At 39.4% G+C, this 23,962-nt stretch overlaps 1 protein-coding gene across 6 annotated transcripts in view; it reads right to left on the bottom strand.

Annotated features, from left to right (window-relative positions):
- LOC131258256 (probable serine/threonine-protein kinase PBL28) overlaps positions 1 to 23,962 on the bottom strand; it is a 59,058-nt gene that overhangs the window by 30,900 nt on the left and 4,196 nt on the right. For all 6 annotated transcript variants that reach the window (XM_058259443.1, XM_058259440.1, XM_058259438.1 and 3 more), the window contains exons 5-6: positions 23,734 to 23,897; positions 23,511 to 23,615 (exon numbers count right to left, since the gene is read on the bottom strand). In XM_058259443.1, coding sequence (XP_058115426.1) covers positions 23,511 to 23,615; positions 23,734 to 23,897 — 269 coding nt within the window. The remainder of the gene's footprint in view (positions 1 to 23,510; positions 23,616 to 23,733; positions 23,898 to 23,962) is intronic.

Raw genomic sequence — 23,962 nt, 5'->3', positions numbered from 1 at the left:
AACAATTTCAACCTTACTTCCGGAAAAAACCAACATGTTATAAATGCGGTAAAATAGGCTATTTTGCAAAGAATTGCAGCTTAAAAACTAGAATCAATGAATTAGAAATAAATGAAAGACTAAAACAAGGATTATACAACATTTTAAAAAAACATTCATCCTCTGACTTGACAGAATCTAGTCAAACAGACTCAGAAAAATTAGAAAATAACAAACAAAATATCAATGAAAACACTAGTAACATAGAAACAACAGATTCAGAACAAGAAGTAGATTCTAGTTCAGAAGAATTAGATAAACCGGACCACGAAGAAAAAATCGGCACATGTTTAAAATGCTTAACAAAATCTATATGTACATTAACAAAAGAACAGAGAACTTTATTAGTGTCACGCCCCAGATTCGGAAACCGAGCTCACAAAATTCTCGATCGCCGAATCCGGCGCCAACAGCCTCCGTAGTACCCCATTCTCGTCTCCTAGTACCCATATATCAGGTTCCGATCTTGGGATCCTACAAGGAGGATTTTCAACATACATTTATCTTGTAAGAAGCATAACCATAAGCATAACCCACAACAAACATCAAACACCATCACAAAATCTACCATGATAAAAAAAACTTTTAAGTACAATGCATAAGGGAAATACAATATCAATATCAAAAGCTCTAGAAGACAGCTGTACGCTCCAATCTCAATGCTGCTACAGCGTCCTAATGTCACCAGCACACAACGATCGTGCATAAGCTTATAGAAAGCTTAGAGGGTGGTGTAAATGTGTACGTAAGATATATGCCAAGTATGCAATATCAGAGTATGCGGAAGAATGCTGGCAAGTCCATGAATGCTATCAGCCGTACTGAGGTTATACGATGTAAGGCATGAATGCGATCAGCCATATTGAGGCTATGTGATGCAAGGCCTACATAGCCAATGTCATATGCAAGGTACAGTCACAAGCATACCAGTCCTCAGCCGGATCCACATATCAGTACAGCACATCTCTGGAATATCACCGGGGTCTAGTACACTCAACACTAGCTTGTCGCCCCATCTAAGCGCATAACTGGGTAAGTGGAAGAGACCTCACTATCCGCCTGCCAACATCAGGCCCGGCTCATCGATAGCGAACCCATTCCTCAAGCTGGGTCAGACCCAGCGTAGTCAATTTCCCCTCACTCGGGCAGGTAAGGCCACACCCCCCTCTAACTGACCACGACACAGTGGGAGACGCAGCTTACTGGTATACGACCCTCATGCGCTCATATATCTACTCGGCTTCGACGTTGGAGCATCCTCCTGGTATCATAAGGGTTTGGGGACTTTCATTATGGGACATCTATGATGCCCCCATGCTAGTAACAAGTATTTCCGGTATCCAATCCTACCACCCGCGCTATGCCTGTGGAGGCTATGGCCCTGATGTAGCTAGGGCATACAGTAATCATGTCACACAAATGCAAAATGCATTAGTCACACTATCTAGTCATGCAGCAATCTTGCACGTACCGCGCGCTCATGTGGGGCAACTCCATTTCTCAGGGAGTCCCATAACAATCCGCCCAATGGTATATACTATGATCAATCACTCCTCATACCAAGCATACATATAATGCACATGGGCATGAATCATGAAGTTATACTAAGTATGATCTATGGTAATGATGTACTCTCCCTCATAACAAGCATGGGCCTAGATGGCCTACTCATATCAAGTATGAGTCTAAGTACATATATGATGCACATGGGCATGAATCATGAAGTTATACTAAATATGATCTATGGTAATGATGTACTCTCCTCATAACAAGCATGGGCCTAGATGGCCTACTCATATCAAGTATGAGCCTAAGAACAGGGAGTGGGCTTCCTCATCCACTCTATCATGTCATGAAGTGGGCTCCTCCATGGAGGCCCGGTAAGCACACAAGGTGGGCTTCAAGGCTAAGTCATGGTGGAAGTACCAACAATAATGGGTGCCCAACGGTTTGGGATTAGCCCAATAAGAGGAGATGAGAATGGGCCTAACAATGGGCCTTAAGGAGATTACAATGTGGACATTTAACCACCATTGCTCTTCAATGTGGACATTCAACCACCATTGCCCCCAAGGTGTGGCCCATTAGAACTTATCCTATAATGGGGTCCATGGTCTTTATGCTAACTAGGAAAATGGATGGGCATCATAAACATTATCATATACATCATGGTGGGCTCACATATCACAATTGGGCCTCATCACATAGGCCTTATATGCACCATAATGAGCCTTATCACAAGGGCCTCATACACATCACAATGGGCCTCACACAAGGGCCTCATATACATTACCATGGGCCTCATACAAGGGCCTCACATACATCACATTGGGCCTCATCACATGGGCCTCACATACATCATATTGGGCCTCACACAAGGCCTCATATACATCACGTTGGGCCTCACGCAAGGGCCTCATATACATCACCATAGGCCTCATACAAGGGCCTCATATACATCACGTTGGGCCTCACACAAGGGCCTCATATACATCACCATGGGCCTCATACAAGGGCCTCATATATATCACATTGGGCCTCACACAAAGGCCTCATCACATGGGCTTCACATACATCATATTGGGCCTACATCATTTTGGGCCTTATGGGGCAGCACATGATCCAGCAAAATAGATGGTCAACTTGAATAACATATGTATGTATTTTGGATTGAATTGCTGTCCTGATTGACAACATATACATCAAGGTGGGCCTCACAGGTCAGCCCTATGGTCCATAAAACAGATGGACAGTGTGCTGTAACACACACATCAAGGTGGGCCTTATGCATCACAAAATGGGCCCCACCAGCTGGACAGGGAGGTCAGCAACGTGGGCTGTCTAGCTGAACGGTCAGCCCACTGCTGCTAGCCCTGATGGGCATTAAACAGATGGACGGTCTGGCTGAGACACATATGGTGGGGTCCACATCCAGTGGAATGGACGGCATGGATGAAACACTTAGATCATGATGCGTCCAGCACCGTCCCACATCCTGGGAATGGATAGTGTGAATAAAACAAATACATCACATGGGCCCACCGTCCCAACTGGACAGTGGAGATGAAGCACATACAACACGATGGATCCCATGTCCAGCTTGGACGGTGCTGATACAACACATGCATCACGTCAGGGCCAACCGTCCCAGCTTTGACGGTGGGGACGCAATACATACATCTAGGTGGGCCACGTGGATGGGGTCCACGTCCCATGCACGAACGGCGTGGAATAAAACACATATATCATGGCAGGCCCCATCACATACACGTGCAACACGTGTAGGGTGGGACCCACTATCCAGAGATTGGACGGTGTGGATGAAAATACTTACATCATGGTGGGCTCCCATGTCCAGCCTATCTGGACGGTGGGTGCATACAGCAGGGTGGGTCCCACGTGGTGGCCCACCATAGTTTTGGATCAGCTAATATTCGTGTTTTCCCTCCATCAGGGCCAGTCCCGGACGGTCCAGGCAGCAGCAATGCTGCTAGACTCAGCAAGGTGGGCCCCACAAATGGGACTGTGTGCTGTCCAAATTGCTGGACAGCAAGGTTATAAAATACATGCATCAAGGTAGGGCCCTCCCTGATGGCACACACATCAGACCAAGCCCCTCTTAATGTCTTTCCTTGCATGCAAAACAGGACAACAAGGTGGGGCCAGCCCGCGTCCAGATTTCTGGACGGCAAGGCCTTCCCACCCTGCTGGACGGTCTGGATGTGCTGTGCACATCAGGTGGGCCACACGCCATCACAAGAGAGAGAGAGAGAGAGAGAGAGAGAGAGAGAGAGAAGATCGACCATGGGAGGGGTCTCCGCCACTATGAGCCCCTCCAAACAAATCTAAACCGTACATCTTGGGCTCCATGCATGCATGGGTCCTACATCTAAAAATCTGAAGTGGGGATGCCATCCCCACCATGAAATTAGGGTCTACATGACCCATCAAAGCCATGGATTTAAATGAAACATCATGATGGGGTCCATGGAGAATGACCCCATCATGGCTATACATGCATCAAGGGTGGGCCCTTGGCCACACCCAAAGGGTCAAGTAGGATCTCCACCATTGATTTGTGGGTCCTACATGCCCCTAATCAAGAGAATAAAAAATCTAAGAAAGAAAATGCAAGATCTACTCCTAAACATGACACTCACCTCAAATCTTCAACTCCTTTCACCCTTAGCTTCTAGAGCTCCAAGAGAGATTTCTATGGTTGAGATGGGTTTCTGATGGTTGGATTGAGAGGGATCTAAGGTGAAAGTGGCTGGATTTTCTCTCTAATGGTGGGACGTCCAAGCTCTTGCTAATGGAGAAATGAAGAAGAAGAGAGGAAGGGAGAAAGATAAGAGAGAGGGAAATAGGTAATCATTGCTAGGCGAGACAATGATTGCACATGGGGTAAAGAGAAGCATGCTCTCATCATTACATGTAAGAGGCACGGGGCTAGGGTGACATCATCCTACCCATCTTAATGCATTTGTTATGGACCGATTACTCGTGGGCCCATCTTGATGTATTTGCTACCTCGCCGTCCATCCATTTGTGGTCCACGTGGGACGTGGCCCACCTCCCTAAGAATTTTCCATTTTTGGGACCTAATTTAATGTGTTTTTGGGCCAATTGCCCAGGCCCATAGGACCCTTCACCTTGGGACACCCAGCCCATTGGACTGTTGCTGGATTGGAAATCCAGCAGCATGGTCCACCTGTTTTATGTGTGTAATCCAGTCCTCCCATCTGGTGGGACCCACAGAGATGTGTGGGCCACCAGGGAATATATACCTAATTTATATTAATTATTGTTGGGCCCCAGCAGGCCCAAAATATAGGCGAGCTGTAAATTCAACAATGGGCCCAAAATGGCTGCCCCTAATAGCCTATTATGGGGCAGCATGGCCTACCAGATTAAGGGTGGATTATGCACATAAGATTGCCATTTTCTGAGGTGTCTTTGGGCTTCATTTCTGTATGCTTGGAGGCCCACCTCCATTGTATTTTATTTTGGATCTATGTTCATAGTTTTGATTGGCCTTAGTAGGTGCCCATATATCTTGGAATCTTCTAGTTAGGTCCCTTGACCTTTGGGCCTGTATCTCACTACTTATTGTGATGGGTTTGTGGGCCGTAATATGCAAGTAGTTGGGCCCTTGGCTGCCCACCAAAATAACCTTGTACCTGGGCCAAGTTGTGAGGCCCAACTCACTTGGATAAAGCATAGAAATTGCCCACATGGTTGGATTATCGGGCTGCCAACTAGGCCCACCACAATATCTGGATTTGTGACCTTCATGGTTGGGCCCAAACCTTGCTTAAGGGCCCACCATATTGCCTATGTGTTGGGCTTTGAGTATAGCCCACTAGGCCATGGATTTCCTTAGGCCTTGGGCCTTGTTTCATGCTCGTGTAGTAGTGGGCTACCTTTTTGGGACCCAATTGAGGTTGGATGTCCTCCTTGGTGACCCTAAGGTAGGCCCATAGGGTTGTTATAGGCGGTCGAAGGCCCACCTTGGACCCTTGCTAGGACCGCTTAATCCTCTTAAGACTTATGTCTAGTCTTCCTTAGCTTGTAGGCTACCCCAAAGTATCGGGCCCCCACTAGAGGATTGCTCCTTAGAGAATCTGTCCATATATCTAGACCTAGTCCCTCCTTGGGAGGGAGTGTATTCCATGTCATCATCGCCGTGAGGTGCACCCTTTTCACCCTCATGACCCATATGCATCATTTGTGTGATTGGATTGCATTTGTGTGTGGTCATTGGGTTGATACGATAGAGGGGTGGAGTTTCCCCTCTCGTGCACATTGTGTGCTTAGAGCCAGTGCATGATTGTTATGCGTGACTCATGCATCTGGCATCACATCTCATAGACGTTGTTGCCCTCGCTTCATCAGGGCCCTGCCTCCACAGGGGTATTCGTGGATGGCCATATGTGGACACCTGAAATGTTACTTGAGCATATGGGGTACATAGGATATCCTTGGGTGAAAGCCCCTAAACCTTCAAGGTACCTAGAAAACACCTTCAAGGTACCTAGAAGACGCCTCATTGCCGTGACCGAGTGGAAATCATGAGCACCCGAGTGCCTTATACCGTTAGACCGCGTCTCCCACTGTCATGTAGTCGGTTGAGATGGGATTTGGCCTTATCCGCCTGAGTAAGAGGGCATGACTAGGCTGAGTCTGACCAACTCGTGAATAGGTCCGCTACCGTCGAGCCTTGCTGGTGGTTGGCTGTCCACAAGCGGGTAGTGTGGTCTCTTATGCTCATTGACTGTGCGGTCTTGATAGCGGTAGTCATCTTGTAGTGCATCAGACCGCAGTGATATTCCTTATGATGGAACTGTATGGGATATATGGACTGGTTATAAACATTGGCATCACTTCACATTACATTGATATCGGCTGTATAGGCCTTGTTGCATTGCGTAGCCTTGGTATGGCTTCCTACATTCATGACTTAGCCTTGGTTAGGCTTGTGGCATTGGCATCGATCATGTTTCCCTTCTGTATCTCCTATTATTCTTCTGCGCACCATTGTCACACACCTTCACCACCCTCTAAGCTTCTATAAGCTTATGCACGATTGATGCGTGCAGGGGATCCTAGGTCGGCATCGTAGCAGCTGAGCTTGGATAGGAGTTGAGCCGAGGACCCCAATGTTGCAGATCTTTCCCGCTTTCTTCTATTATCATATGTATTTCCTTCAGCCATGTATCTAAAGTTCAAACTTATAGTGGACTTTGTGGTGTGTGCATTTGTTATTTCTCATATATACTGGCTGTGATCTTGGGTATGCTCTTATTGGAATGGATATATAAACTATGAAAATTCTCCTTGTAGGATCCCAGGATTGGAACCTGCTCCATGAGCCGAGAATGGGGTATTACGGAGGCTGTTGCGGCCAGAACTGGCTATCGGGTTCCTTGTGAGTCCGATTACCGAGTCTGGGGCGTGACAGTTGGGTATATGGAGAAAAAGGACATATAGCGCCTAAATGTCCACATAAAGAAAAGAAAGCAAAAAAGAGTGGCTCTCGTTAACACCATAATCGAATCATTAGATCCCATTGACGTAGCGACATTTGATCTCCTATACCCATCAGTAGTAGATTATCTTAGCGATGAATCCGTTTACGGCATCACTTTTTACGAAGAATCCGATTCTGACTCAACGCTTTCACTACTTAGCAAAGAAGAAGAAGAACTATGATGTAAACCAATCTAGAACAACATGATGAGGAGAATTCCGACTCCCCCTTATAGCGAATCCTCAGGCTCTGGTAATGACGAATTTGGACCAGAAACATTTTACTATGAAGGAGCTTCATATACCAGCACAGTTAAATGGAATCCTAAAAGTATATACCTCGAACATGACTACAATCCTAAATGCAAATCGATCTTGAAGGGTCAATTCTTACCAGAATGAGGATCATTGCACCGTATCTATGAAGATCGTTGGTATTTGTGTAGATGTGAAATCCTAAGAAATCTATTATGCTTATCGACTTCAGCCTTTATCTAGATTTCTTGTCGAATCGAATTCGTTGCAGAATTTTTTGAATTTTTGTAGAAACCTCCACCATAGAACAAACAGCTATCAACCTGGAACAGACAGGTCAATCTGCCCTCACCAACAAGTTATAGCGCACATCAGCGCAATCAACAACAAACCTAGTAGTCCTTACAAAAGGACACAATTTTCTGTAATAGTTGGCATCCCTCATGGGAATACACCATTCTACGAAGAAGAAATCGCCCAAGAAAAGGCGAAAACCATAGAACTCGCCATCAACTTATTCCATGGGATGCTCCCTTATCTCCCCCTTGGGTATATTTAAAAAGAACCCAAGAACGTAGATCAAGCAGAACGAACGACAAAACACGAACTAATCGGCCTCATCAAAGTAAGCGATTCCATGGAAGAAGTTCCTTATCTTCTTGAAGAAGTCAGGAAAATTATACACCGAAGCATGAAAGATTTCTTTCCGTTTTTTATTCATCTTTGGGTCATTAGACTCAAAAATGACTGTAAAGGGTTCTATTTGATCCGCTTATCAGACAAAGATCGCCAAGCACAATTAAAGGACAACAACAAAATTAAAATAGAGCCGCTCGACCTAGTGAAACATAGGGCATTGCTTATCAATGACAATTCAACAGCAACCTATCAACAGCCTCAACTCCCGTAAAAGCAAGTAAGAATCCAGCAGCAGTAACAACAACAACAACAGTTTTATTAGAGTCGGAAAAAGATTACAAGACGACAAATGACATTAACCAACTCCGTTATGAAAGGACACGACGACCCTCTTGTCAATCAACTCGGCTAGGCACAATCTTATTTTTTTATTACAATGTGATTTTGAAAATTTTAAGTTTGGACTCTATATAAAGAAAGTATTTAGTACTGGAAAGGCAGAAGATTCCGAAGAGAAGGAAAATCCATTTAGCCTAAAGGATCACAAGGTATGGTCAGCTAATCACCTTCCAGTCCCAAAGCGATAGCTTTGTAATATTGTAATATCCAGTTTATGCCTAGTAATATAATGATATCTATAACTGTTTTACCTGCATTTCTTTAGCAATATTCTATCTGAATCTAAGCAAGCCTCGTAGATCCATTACGAACAGCTCGTAAAGAACATGGCCATAATGATCTACCAAGAGTCTCACACAAAGCTTAAGTCGATGGAGTGAAAGGCGGATAGTGGCGAAAGGGTCTAAGGAATGGTAGAAAAGATGATCTAGAAAGGCCTTTAAAGCATGAAGTAATATGCTAAGAACATGCAGAAGCAGTAGTGGACCCTGATTAAAGCAAAGGATATTATGAGACTGCAAGCTTGTTGAATCCAAGGACAGATTTCCTCTACTGTCTCTTTCTCTACACTACTAAGCTCTATGATAATCGTCATTTTATGTCTTCTCTGTCTGTGCCTAATTTTGCATTTTAGTTTCACTTTGTTTTTCTTGTTGTGTCTTATCACAAGCTTTGTTTCAAGGTTTAGGGTTAGAGACAACTCCCTTAGTTAAACTAAGCTATATGGAGCCTAAGCAAGTAATTGTATCAGATCCCAAAAGTTCTACGAGCGATTAAAGCAGTTTAAAATTTTCTTTACCAAAAGAGAGAGAAGAGAGAGAGAGAGAGAGAGAGAGAGAGAGAGAGAGAGAGAGATGTCTTGTTGATAAAGAAAGCTAAAGCTAGTCTAATCTAAAACAAGCAATTGAGCTTACTGAGGACTCGCATGTCCTTACAATCACGGTATCCGGTGCAACTATCTTCACAGATCCAGTAGTGGTTGTTTTAGAGAGAAGATTACTTCTTAGCTCATGAATGACTTAGCAAACTTTGAAATACTATTCATTCATAGAAATCCTGAGCTATTTCAAAAGTTTGAACAATATCATCAACTCTGTTTTAGGTTACATATAGCTAATACAAAAAGAAGAAATATTATCGGGTATTATCATTACATAGCATTCTATAAGGTATATGGTAATACCCCTAACCAAAACTACCAGGAAGTTGTAGCAAGAAGAGAATCTTTCTATCCCATCTACAGAACTGCTATCCAAGAAGGATAATATTTCTCATCCGCCTAGCTCAGCAAGACCCTTAGCCTCCCATGTTAGGACCAATTTCTCGAATAAAGAAATATCTATTCAGCTCTAAAAGGGAGTATCAAATCTTATCCCCCATCACTACTAGAAATAACAATTGTTGGTATCTAGAGACACTTGCTAATCATATAGACCATATTCCGACCGACCAAGTCCTTACCTCCTAGCATCATTAGGAACCACTGTTAGTGAGTGGATATTAGTAGCCTAGTCGAAGATAGCAAAGCAGCTTCTAGATACAAAAGAGCAAGTAAAAAGAATTGATGTGAAGATTCCAATAGGCTTCGACCAATCCATCCAGATCGTAGTTAATAATACCAACCAAATCTGTGAGATAGAGGTTGAAGTCGATAAGCTAGTAGACCTTCACTCCAAACCAAGTAGGCAAATCAACACTAAGAAGTTGACTTGCAGAAAGACGTAGAAGAAATTAAGAAAGCATTAGGCATCTAACCATGGAAATCGTCCAGCACGAGTTTCTGAAAGTAATGTCGTATCAACAAGCCAGTATAGACTCCTTACACCATATACGTAATCACCTCCACTTAGAGAAAGAGTGGATAATCCAGAAAAAGGAAAGCAATAACATCACGATATTACAAAATCTCAAATCATCTGAAAACTTTATCAGTTCAGGAATAGTCACTCTAAGAAGTGAACTTATCTAGAACAAATCTTACCTTGCCTTAGTTATATAAACCTAGCAAAAAGGACTAGTAAGGACTAGAAGTCTTCTATAGAGACTTTATCAAATCAATCTTGATATAGCCATGAGGCAACTTAGAAGAATAATGGAACAAATTGATTTCCGAAGCAAAGACCTAGCTCTAGAACCAAGTTAGTTAGAAGAAAGAATAGATTTCATCTATACTGAAATCTTAAATAGTAAAAAGATAGCCAAGGAAATCAAAGTAACCATAGTCAAACCAGACAACTACAAATTTATCTTCAAAGAAATCGGAGAGGCCCTTAAAGAAATAAATAGCAAAATAGACAACTACAACCAACGGCTAGCGTTAGTACTAGCTCGCCTTGACGACGGGAAAAATACATCTAAAAATCTTTTTAAGCATACATAGAGCGAAGCCAATCAATCAAATCAAAACAGTTATAGCAAATTTTGTAGCCTTACAAGACCAAAAACACGAAGAAATAAACCTAAACACCAAACAAGATACAACTAGCATAAAGAGAATAATCTTAAGCGAGTCATCAAAAATCTGCAAAGAGAATTCAAGCTGACAAATAACAACTTTACAACTAAAAATGATAGAAGAAGAAGTTAAACAACTGACAAATAACGACATAGAACCTAGAAGCAAGCTAGATATCATCTTAGCCCAAACCAAGCAGACTACTGTGACCTCAAGCAACAGTAGCAAAAGAACCCAGAATGACGGGTTCGACAAAACACATCCTTTGCATCAGAAACCATTCCCTTCAAAAGACCCCAAAAAGGAATGCTTAGATCCTTAAGTAACCAAGGGCTACACCTTAAGATAACCTAGAAACAAAAGAAAGCAGAATATCTGAAATGGGATAATTTTTCAGAACTAGAATGGGAAACCATCACTACACATTGTGAGAATTCAAGCCTTCCTTTAGCCAGATATGCTGATCTGTATGTATACGGAGATAGACCGATTTCTAGCAAATATGAAATTACTCATAAGACTCTAACCCATAAAGTAACAAGCTCTTATGAACGTATCCCTGTATTCTCACCAAGATGGATCCAGGAAAGGCAGAAAAAAGGTTACGAATACATAAACTTTGGTATGTTCCAAGCAAGGATCCAAGGACTCCACTCCCCAAAAATGGAGATAGAGATCCTATGTTGCCTAGTTGACGAGAGACGGGAAAACTTTGAAAATGCTTTCTCGGAGTAGCCCAGCTACAATTAACAGAGAATGTAGGATACTTCAATGTCATTCTTGGATTCTCTATGCCAATCAAAGCAACAAAAAAAATTTAGTTAGTTATATCAGCAAAAGGATACGAAAATTCCGATCAAAGCCATGGAAACATTAACGGAGAATTCCAAACCTATGTTCAGTTTAGCCAAACTGTCCAAAGAGGACTTCAAAGCAGATTTGAGGTGGGAAAACTCAACGAACAAATATTAGTTAGAACTAATAACTTTGAGTTTAACCATGCGTATCAAATAAAAGACACCGTAGAAATGGTCAAAAAATCACTTGACCTTTGGGAATTAAAGACAGGAGTCGCAAAGATTACCTAGTAGAAGGAACTAAATTTCCTTCAAGAAGACCCTAGAACTAGAGACATCACTCTCCAATTCAAACCTACAAAACTAATCTCGAATCCTGACCAAGAAGCCGTGTTTAGAGAACGATCCTCTAAGTTCATAGATTTAACCCGAAGACAATCCTTCAACCTTGAAAGAGGTGAAACCAGTAATCCCCAATCCAGATACTACGATGATATTAGCCTAGATATCAGAATTCAAAACCTAGGACAAAGCCCTAGCAAACTGGATATTACAAGATAATAGCAATATCCCCTTCGGATTGGAAGGTGATTCGCCGACCAGACCTTGCAATCCTTTAGGCTAGATGGATTTCCTTCTCTTCAGAATCTTCTGCCTTTACAGAACTAAGGACTCTCTTTATATAGAGTCTGGACTTGAAACTTTCAAAATCATATTGTAATAAAAGATAAGATTGCACCTAACCAAGTTGATCGTCAAAAAGGGTCGCCGTGTCCTTTCATAATGAAGTCGGTCAGTGCCATTTGTCGTCTTGTAATTGTAATCTTTTTCCAACTTTAATAAAGCTGATGTTGGATTCTTGCCTGCTTTTGCGAGAGTTAGGGTTGTTGATAGGTTGTTGTTGGATTCTCACCTACTTTTATGGAAGTCGAGATTGTTGATAAGTTGGTCATCTGACTGGGGGATTTGCTACAATTTTGATGTCTGGCAGTGCTTTGTCGTCGTCTAGTCAGAACTTGGTGCAACTCATGTCGGACCTTTTGTCCTCTTCTTTGGTTGTTTCTTCTCGCTGGCGGGGCGAGCTTCCTTTAAGAGATGGATGGGAGTACGTCTGTCGTCTAGTGTAGGAAAGATGTCGGGGAGGATCACCCTGAGCCTTTGTTCTGTTCCTTCGTCTAAGAGGCTTAAGATTACTGCTTCGAGCAGGGTGGCCTATAGACGGAGTTCGATGGTAGCTTCTTTGCTTTTCTCAAGCGTCTTGTTATACGTTTTGGAAGCTTGGATGAGATACTCATCTATATGGTACAAAATATACTAGCGATCTCTGTCATCTAATAGGTTTGGAACATCTCACTGATAAGCAACGGCCCTATGTTTCACTAGGTCGAGCGGCTCTATTGTAATATTGCCATTGGCCTCTAATTGTGCTTTGTGATCTCTATCTGATAAGTGGATCAGATAGAACCCATTACAGTACTTTTCGGGTCTAATGACCCAAAGATGAATAAAAAATGGAAAGAATTCGTTCATACAAAGTATACCAGCTCATGTAAAAACACACTAGTCAGAAATCTTTCATGCAAAGTATACCAACTCATGCAAAAACGGAAAGAAATCTTTCATACAAATCTTTCTAACACTACCAATGTTATGGGTATTGCCTAGCTGGAGATAGAGATAATATGGGGGATGTTCATGCATCCATACTGATATTGAAAAAACTGGATTCAAGTGAGGTCAAATCAGGTATTAGACCCATTGATGCTGGACAGGGATGATGCCAATAACATACAAATGGATATGGATTGCCATTTGAGGCTAGAGAAGATGGTCAATATCACGGCGGGTAACGAACAGTGAGTTGGATTCCAACAGTAATTAGTGGGTGAAGACATGTGGTGAACAGAGACGAAGATGGGTTATGAACTTTCCAATTTTGAAATGTCGATAATGAAGATGTTGTAGATCCTGCAGTGGTGCAATCGAGGGATGGCAATTTGTCAAATCTAGGCCAAGGTGTCCCATATCGGCCATAACGGCCGATACGTAACGGTAACAATGGGGTCCGTTACACGATACGGGGGCGTAACGGGCGATGCCCCGATTTTGCTACCGTAACAGCCGTTACGGGCCCGTATCGGGCATAACGGCCGTTACGGCCTCTCACCAATCACGAGGATGTAGAAGCGTTGAGACATCGATTGCACAGTAGATCACATCTATGAGCATAACCTCCCTTCCACAAGCTTCTTCTTCTTCTTCTTCTCTCTCTCTCTCTCTCTCTCTCTCTCTCTCTCTCTCTCTCCCTCTTTTCTTTTCAGTTTCCCTCTCTCTCTTCTTTTTCATTTCGTTCTTGAAAAACGAATCGAACTACTGCGGCTGCGGCCTTCTTCTTCTTCTTCTTTCCTCTCTCTCTCTCTCTCTCTCTCTCTCTCTCTCTCTCTCTCTCCCTCTCCCTCTTTTTCTTTTTCGGTTTCCGTCTTCTTTTCCTCTTTTTTCATTTGGCTTGGAAACTCACTCGTCTCTCTAGTGATCCCAACTTCTTCTTCTTCTTCTTCTTCTTCTCTCTCTCTCTCTCTCTCTCTCTCTCTCTCTCTCTCTCTCTCTCTCTCTCTCTCTCTCTTCTTTCCCTCATTTCTCTTTGGTTTCCCTCTCTCTCTCTCTTCTTTTTCATTTCCAGCGTCGAAATCGGAATGGACTGCGTGGTTGTGAATTAGGTGCACTTGCACTGTTTTGTTACACGGTCCGCTATAATGTTTATTTTCCATCTAACCTGTTAATTAGGTTACACTGACGTGGATGAAGGGAAAACACACATGTCAGCTTGATCTAAAACTTTTGTAGCCCCCAATAAATTTTTAATGATGGACGTTTAATTATTGTTGTTCCTTATGCTGTGGTCCACCTGAGCTTTGGATCTGCCTCATTTTTCATGCCCAAAAATTATTTGGCAAAATGGATGGACGGTGTGGATATAACACATTCATCACGGTGGGGCCCAAAAAACTTTGACACTCGTGTGCTACACTTCACAATCCGAGTCCCACCTAATTCGGGCCCTTAAAAAATTGTACACGAGACATGTATTAACTTAAAATTTACCAATCAAATTATGAACTATAGATGCTAACTTACAATGCCAAAATCAAATTGTTTAACTAGTTATAATTGTTAATTTGTGGACGCTTATTTTTTAAAATAGGGCCTTTTGATTTTTTTCATGATTCACTATCCAATAAATGTCCACCAATTTATAAGTGGGATAATGCCAATAAATTGCATGAATTTGAGGTTGATTTGGCGCATGGATTGGTCCTCCAAGTCAGCCCCAAATTGGCAATGCCATCTACCTGAATTTAATTTCATTTTTTAAAAAAACTATTGGGAGAAACGATATCAAATTGTTAAGTATATAAATTATATATTTAGAAAATTAAATATATGAATTTTGTAGTCAAAATCAGGTTATCTGGTTCATAAATTCATCAAACAGTCGGATACAACTTCTCGCCAAAGAGTAGACCGTTACACCACCATAAACATGTTCTAATGCCAATAAATTGCATGAATTTGAGGCTGATTTGGCACATGGATTGGTCCTCCAAGTTAGCCCCAAATTGGCAACGCCATCTACCTGAATTTAATTTCATTTTTTAAAAAAACTATTGGGAGAAACGATATCAAATTGTTAACTATATAAATTATATATTTAGAAAATTAAATAATGAATTTTGTAGTCAAATTCAGGTTATCTGGTTCATAAATTCATCAAACAGTCGGATACAACTTCTCGCCAAAGAGTAGACCGTTACACCACCATAAACATGTTCTAATTTATAAATGAATGAATATTTGGAATGCTTAGAATATTCCAGATTTAATCCATATTTTTTCATATTTTTTTGGCAAATAAAAAATAAAAAATTGCACCGTTACGAGCCGTTACACCCCCTTATCGCCGTTACGCCCCCATATCTGTATCGGTATCGGAGAGCACCATTACGCCAACCGATACCGATACGGGATACCTTGATCTAGGCAAAGAATATATTCGGGTCGTCAGACCTAGCAGAATGGTGATGGAATAAGTCCACAACAAAAAATAATGACATGTACTTTCGATGAAGAAAAATGACCAATAATTGAGGAACTTTTATTAGAGTTTGAGTAAAGGAGTCCTCATCAGAAGGAATCTTTAATAAATGAATTGTGTACTTCAGTCTCTTATTGACTTATGATCAAAAGTTATAATCATATTGTCATTTTGTAATTATATCCTCTAGGTTAACTTTTTCAAAAAATATGTTTTGTTATTCGTAAGTGTTATCATGTAGTAAAAAATTGTAATTATGATGTCAGTTGGTAATTATGTTAATTTGTTTTCTAGAAACCAAATGGTAGACTCACAAGAGTTTTAACATGAGGTCATGGGTTTGAGCACCCATTGTAGTGTGAGTGTGAGAGCATGTGTGGTGTGTATGAAAAAAAAAACCAACTCACCGATTTATAAGGAAATTTCTTGTATTGTAAGAGTTATTTCCGAAAAGGCAGAGAGTTTTGCAATAACAAAAATAGCTGGTGCAAAAACCTTCTTGAGAGTTTGGAAGCTTTCCTCCTCTTGAGAAAGATTTCTATCCTCGCCTCTAGTGAGTGCTAAATAAGTGTGATCAGACTTTCAATAGCTTCCGACGTACTAAACATGCGAGCTAGAGAAATACATGGCAAGCCTTGAGTGGTACTGGTTGTAAATGCTATTAAGAAACGCAAGCCCTTTAAGTTAGGTGGCACCTGGTATTAGGTTAACAAAGACAATGAACCTCCCTTGTAAGTTCAAAGTCACTGGAGGCTTTAAATAGCTTTTATAATACAAGAAAACCCCTCATAAATTGGTAGGCTGGTTTCTAGAAGCAAATGAACATAATTGACATCATGATTACAACATCTGAATACGAGACCGCTTGACAAACAAGACTTCTTTTTCAAAAAGTATAACCCTAAATGGAATAATTACAAATTGTCACTATAATTACAACTTTTGACTATAAGCTAATAAAAAACAAACAAAAGCATACCATTTATCTATTTAAAGACTCATTCTGATGAGTACTCCTTAGAGCAAACTCCAACCAAAGTTATTCAATTATTGCTCATTTCCCTTTAAAGTGAATGTCATCATTTTTGTTGTAGCTTGTTCCATCATTTCTTTACAAGAGATCAATTCCCACAGACAAAAGCATATCATTCATTTATTAAAGATTCATTCTGATGAGGACTCCTTGGAGTAAACTCCAACTAAAGTTTTTAATTATTTACTCATTTCCCTTCATCTAAGGTGAATGTTATCATTTTTGTCATAGCCCTGTTCCATCCTTTCTTTACAAGAGATCAACTTCTACCATTCTTTGACTTGTTTGAAACATGAAAAACATTCTCCTTCTTTGAGTAAATTCTCTCGAATCTTATTACGGAAAAACCTGTAAGGTTGAAAATTTTGCGTTATATCTTTTTTCCAAAATCCTTTTTTCGGGGCCTAAAATATTCCACTCCTGAGATATTCTCACAAAATTTTGCACCAATCGTTAGCATCTCTTTTTTAGCATGCATATTATAGCATGACTTCATGATCAATTGTTGTACGTATACTACAATATCTATAAAAACAAGAGTGTCATCTGAAATATTTGTTGAGGATAACATTTCTATTCCAAATGGCTAATTCCTTTTGGTAGTGAGGCTAGAAACATCATATTGATCATAGGCGTCCGATGTAGACCCAAATAATATATTTCTTGAGCGTAACTTTTTGCATACTTTTCAAAGACTTCAAGATTACTTGATCTTCTCTCGTTCAAAAGAAGTAAAGTAGTTTGTTAGAAATTTGGATACTTCGAATTCTTGGAACACATTATTTTTTGGCTCAAAAACTCCTATTGCAGAGATGGCTTCTATCTATTCGATTGTTAGATAACTGCAGTATCTTACTTTTCCAACCATGCACACATCGAGGTGTTTGAGAAACATTTTATTATCCACTTCATTGTTTGCAGCATGTAGAGTCCTTTTACCCATACAATTATAACGTCCTCAACAACCTGGGTTAGAGTATTATCAAGATTAATGACCGGGATATCTGTTCCTGTTGAGATTATGCGTCCTATAATAGCTTCGGCATTTGTTACTGATCTTAACATTTTTACTTAAGAGGCAGAGTTGTCTTCAATCTCCTCTGGCTGATGTCTCCCCTTATCTTGGAACAAATTATTTTTTGGCTCAAAAACTCCTATTGTAGAGATGGCTTCTATCTATTCAATCGTTAGATAACTGCAGTATCTAACTTTTCCAACCATGCACACATCGAGGTGTTTGAAAAACATTTTATTATCCACTTAATTGTTTGCAGCATGTTGAGTCCTTTTACCCATATGATTATAACGTCCTCAACATCCCGGGATAGAGTATTATCAAGATTAATGACTGGGATATCTGTTCCTGTTGAGATTATGCCTCCTTTAATAGCTTCAGCATTTGTTACTGATCTTAACATTTTCACTTAAGAGGCAGAGTTGTCTTCAATCTCCTCTGGCTGATGTCTCCCCTTATCTTGCTTGAGAACAGAGATTTAGCATATTCCATTTTCTTCCTTTTGAATTCTTTTATCTTTTCTTATAGGACCTTCAAATGCTGATTATGGATCTCAGTTTCTTCTTTTATTTTGCTTTGCTGCCTATTTCTTTTGCCTTCCTGAATTTCTGTAATTCTGTTGGGGACTATGCTGCATTTGCCTCAACTGTTTTTCTATGCTCAAGATGTGGTGCTCTACGAAAGTAGTCCAATAGATAAGATAATTTAGTTTCCTTGTCTCATTCTCCTGATGCTACTAGGACTTGGTGTCATGAACTAATAAATATCTCACATCTGCCCACTTTCTAAGACTCTCTGGATGACCTTCCAGCTATTCTAGTGTTGTGGTGGTGTTAGCTACCTAAGGGGGCCAACCTACATTTATAACACAAGTCCTTCCATCATAAATGCACATAATTTTAACTTGAGCAGAATTTCAGTTGGGTGAATTAGAAATCTAAGGTGGAGAAATACATGGATAATTGGTTAAACAGGAGGGATTTAAGATAATTCTACTATTGAAAATCTAATTCCTCTTTTTCAGGAAATTCTGATTTTTTTTTTTGTTTGTCCTTTTCTATTGGAAATTCTTTGTTCTAAAAATCCCACTAGAGAGAGAATCTGTAATAAAACTTTCTGTATTTTCTATTGGAAATATGTAAACTATTTTTAGGCAAATGCACACCATAATCTAATCTGGAATTTGTCATCACACTTTTCATTAAATTAGGAAAAAAAAAAAAAAAACACTTAGATGCTACAGTTACATATACAGATCCTAGAAGCAAATTTACATCTTTAATTTCTATACATACTATAGATGTGTTGGTTAAGAATTTATCCTGTAAAGATAATGAAAATTAGGTTGAACAGCACATAAACCATCTTTATCTAATCTTCCCCTAAACTGGCAAATGAATACCCTTACCCATTCCGTATGCTTTATATCTAGTAAAGTTACCAAATATTCCGCAGGTAATTCGTTGTTAAAATTGGAATGTACAAGAACATCTATTTGCCCAATATGGACATAATAACAACCTTTGTTTCTCCCATCTTTCCTTGTCATGCTTAGTAAAGAAAGCAAGAAACACTAGCCTTATTCTTTTTCCTTTAATGTGAAGATTGACTACAATCTGTTTTATAGATCTTATCAATCTTTCTTATAAAGGAGATGAAATATGGCACATTTCTTCCTTTTTTACATCAAAGAAATATATATTTCCTTCATTATCTAAAGTGACTTTTTTTTTTTTGCCTTCTAAAATTGACTGGTGAATAGGATATAAAGAACTAGATGAAGCAACAGAAGATGACTCAGATATTGAAGAGTGTCTAGCAAGGGTAAACATTTTGATTTGAGGATTGTGCTGAAGTTTATCTGTTGTAGCTTCTTCTGGAATTACCTCATTATATACCGGAGAGAGTGCATAAGGATCTTGAGAATAACTTCAGTTATTCAACTCGTAACATTCTACGTTTGTCATAGATGGATGTTGTTTTTCTTCTTTATCAAAATGAGGAGGTGAGGACTAATCAACCTGCAGAGATCCCCAAGAGGCTTTATGATATCATCAATCATCTTCCACTATCTGCTTTTGCTTCTGATCTATATTTTATCCCATGACCTAAGTGGATTACTTTGATGTTGATTCCTTTCCAGAGGCTTAGGAATTTGTTCAGGTTTTGACAACGATTCTGGTGGAATAGCATAGAGATAGATCTACTCTTCATCAAGGATTTCGAATTCTGTTGTTGAACAAGTGAACAAGTATGTACAAGTCTTTGTTGTATTCCAAAAGCTTGATGTGAGAGAGGAGAAAAAAATTCATCTCATTCGTTACAGACAGAAATAATTCCATTGAACAATTTCTTCAATAAGGAATGGATCAGCCGTCCATTCCTCATATTCTTCCCAAGGAGAGAACTGAGGCACTTCTCTCGGAAATGCAATTGGATAGATATCTTCTATCTCATATGGATCACAAAATTTTTATACTGCGATATTCTTATCATCAACAGCATACTAACATTCTAACCTTCTTTTCGGAACATTTTTGCAATAATGATCCTCTATTATGAAGAAACAGCTTCGAAATACATAGCCTTTTTTTAGTACAGGAACTTGAAAATTAAAACTATCAGTGGGCCTAGCTTCAAATTTCTTTGGAAACTTTACTAACTTTGACTCTGATGTAAAGAAGGATAAAGGATCACATGAACAAGGAGGAAATTTTTTTAAAGGGAATTTCGTTCATTGAGGAATACTCCTCTCTTGAGCATTTCATTAAGAAAGCAGTGACATTCAACGGAGATGGTGATGGAACAGTAGAGAAACACGGAGGTGAACAAAAGATAACAGATGACAACAGCGGAAAAATTAAAAACTTGACTCAACTGGATAGTGGTATCACTGAGTAGAGAGGAAAGCAAAGAAACAAAGGAGATCACTAACTGAAGGATTGATATATAAAGAACATATCGCAGGTTGCTCTGGTTGAACAGAGGTGCATAAACTCTTAGGAGGATCCTAGGCAGTGGCCACTTTCAACTTAGGTTATGAACTTGACACAGTAATGAACAGTGATACGGAATTCAGGGCAGAACCCGATTTGCTGTGCATTTGCGCACGTGCGCACATATGTGCATAGATGTATACATATGTATACATATGTATATGTATGTGTACATATATGTATATATAATGTACACACACATGTATGTTCGTATGCATGCATCGGTGTTTTAAATAGCGAATAGCGTGTAGCACCCCTCTTGAAGCATGACATGTGAGCGACATAGCATGTAACAAAACCTAAATGCTACTAGATTTTTAAACCAAGGTTGCACTTTATTGCACTAATTTCATTATATTTTGCACCAAATTAGATTGATTAATAATTAAATTTAACAAATTTTCATGATATTTGGTGCAACCAAACACAACCTAAAGTAATAGGAAAGGGGCAATGATTAAGCATAAAGGTAAAGACAGAGCAACAAAACTGATTTCATATTAGTAAATTATTTACTAAAAAGCATTGAAAAGATTAACTAATTGTAACAAATAATTGAAAATATTATTGTTTCATTTTTATAGTGAAAAATAACTTGTAATGTAATCTATGTAGTGTGCAGCGTATGCAAATTATCATGTAGCATAGGTTACGCATGACTCAAGATTATTTTCATGAGTTATGTAGCATAAGCTACACATGACATAGCATAAGCTATTTAAAACACTGATATGTATATAGCATTTTGCTAACATCCCCATTCCCCACCTTCATGGGGCATTAGCAATGTCCGCAAAACTTTTGAATGACACATGGGACGCCAATCATTGATAGCACCATAGGGAGTAAGTTGTGATCAAATATCCCTAACCCTTTGAATGGGGACTCTTTTTGTTTTAAGAATAATGGGATCAATTTGTTACAACCGTCCATTGTTTAAGAACACTATAGAATATAGATCCCATGGTAAGAATTTTCAAACCAAAGTGCTATTTTGGAATCATAAGCAATACAATGTGGGATTTATCTAGTGGATGTTTCAAGATATTGATTGGACCTATTTTGTTTCTCCGCTGAATCTTGATTGTCCATTTTCCATGGTATTGATTGGCTGCTAAGGATAATCTGACTAGCATGATTTTTGCACCATAGTTTTCCCCTAGTTGTATGAATGACTGAATGGTTTACATTGACGATAGGTCGCCCCATGTGTCATTTAAAACCTTGTAGAACGTTGGGGACATTAGCAAAACTCGTGTATGTGTGTGCACATGGTTATATGTATATCCCCGCATATATATATATATATGTGTGTGTGTGTGTGTGTGTGTGTGTGTGTGTGTGTGTGTGTGTGCAAGCTATATGGGTGGGTAGGGTTGGGACAAACTCAAGTCAAGCCTGACACATTCATTTAAGGCAACATCTTCTGACCCGAGACCCATAACCTGATAAACTCAACAGGCCTATGTGAAGGTGAGGTTGAGTATAACAGTATGTCTACCAACATGGGGATCCTATATGACAGTTTTTCTTCCTAAAATACATTGTTTACATAGCCAATAAACATCATATATGGAATATAGAGGAGGTTGCAACCAGCATTTCTTCAAAAGTTCATATGCAAAAGAAATGTTTATATCTCATGACATAAGCAAGAGGACATAACAAATCTCGGAACATTTTAACATAGTTAGGTAATAAGAGAAATATATATATATATATATATATATATATATATATATATATATATATATATATATATATATATATATATATATCAGTGTTTTAAATAGCGGTAGCGTGATGCGTAGCGCTCAGCCCTCTATAGCGTGTAGCGTAAATACGTAGCGTGTAGCGTAAGCTACACAATACTTCTATTTTTTTAATTTAAAAATAGGACAAATATAATAAATAGTGAAAAAAAAAAAGAAAAAAATATAAAAATGCCTAAAAGATGATTCATTTTATAAATTATAAGCATGTTCAAAAAAGTTATTAGTTATCATTTATCAAAAGCCAATCCACATATATAAGCCAAATTAAATAATTATCACATCAACAATTTTCTAAGCTAACCACTTTAATTAATAATGTCTAATTGAAACCACAAGTCACAATTATGAAAAGAAATAAAAATCCCATAGGTTAAAAGTATCAAGTAGAATGCAAGTGTTACATTCCTCAACATTAGAAACAAAAAAAACGTGAAAAAAAGAATAAAAAATAAAACAGTAAAAAAATACATTGTAGCTTACGCTACGGATGCTACGCGCTACATAGCTGTAGCGTACGCTACGACCCCCGTAGTGTACGCTACAGGGGATTTACGCTATTTGGGACGCTACGTAGCGCTACGGCCACGCTACGCTACGTAGCGTACGCTACCGCTACGCTACGGGCGCTATTTGAAACACTGATATATATATATATATATATATATATATATATATATATATATATATAATGAAAATATAGTTTCTCCCCAAAACCTAGCCCAGGACAGCTGACAATCAGTAGCCAGATGATACTGACAAGGCATATTTTGGTTTCCACTCCTAAATTAAAGTTCTGTCTATATCCTTCACATAATTTCTGACTCCCATTTAAGAATGTTACAATGGCATATAAATCATGAAAATTTTCCTGAATCGATGTCAGCAAAAACACCCTAGATAATATGCATGTGGAATATATGAAAAGCATTCTAGGATCTGAAAACCATTAAAAAAAAAACATAAAGAACATTGGAAGGATGCATACCGATGTATATTCAGGATCAAAGTAGCCAAAAGTGCCCAACACTCTTGTAGTCACATACATTTCCTGGCCCTCGGGCATCAACTTAGCAAGACCAAAATCAGAGATCTGGGAAAAGCAACACATGCATCAATTGTCTAACTGAAATTCTTTCTTTCTTTTATTGTTTTATTTTTCTTTCGAATAACCTACTAAGTTACATTACATATAGACATATCTTTGTTACCTTTGCGTCAAAATTTTCACTTAGAAGAATGTTGGTAGATTTAAGATCTCTATGAACAATAGGAATGCCGAGTGCTGAATTCGAGTGTAGATATGCAAGGCCCCTCGCTGCTCCAAGTGCTACTTTCAGTCTAAGAGGCCAGTCCATCTTCAATTCACTAATACCTAAGTTATCAGTATCAGAAATTAATCAATTATAAGTTTAAAGAACAACAATGGATGAATGGGCA

Source organism: Magnolia sinica, chromosome 10 (genome assembly GCF_029962835.1).
Source record: "Magnolia sinica isolate HGM2019 chromosome 10, MsV1, whole genome shotgun sequence".
Taxonomy (NCBI): domain Eukaryota; kingdom Viridiplantae; phylum Streptophyta; class Magnoliopsida; order Magnoliales; family Magnoliaceae; genus Magnolia; species Magnolia sinica.
This window is presented reverse-complemented; position numbering and strand designations above follow the sequence as displayed.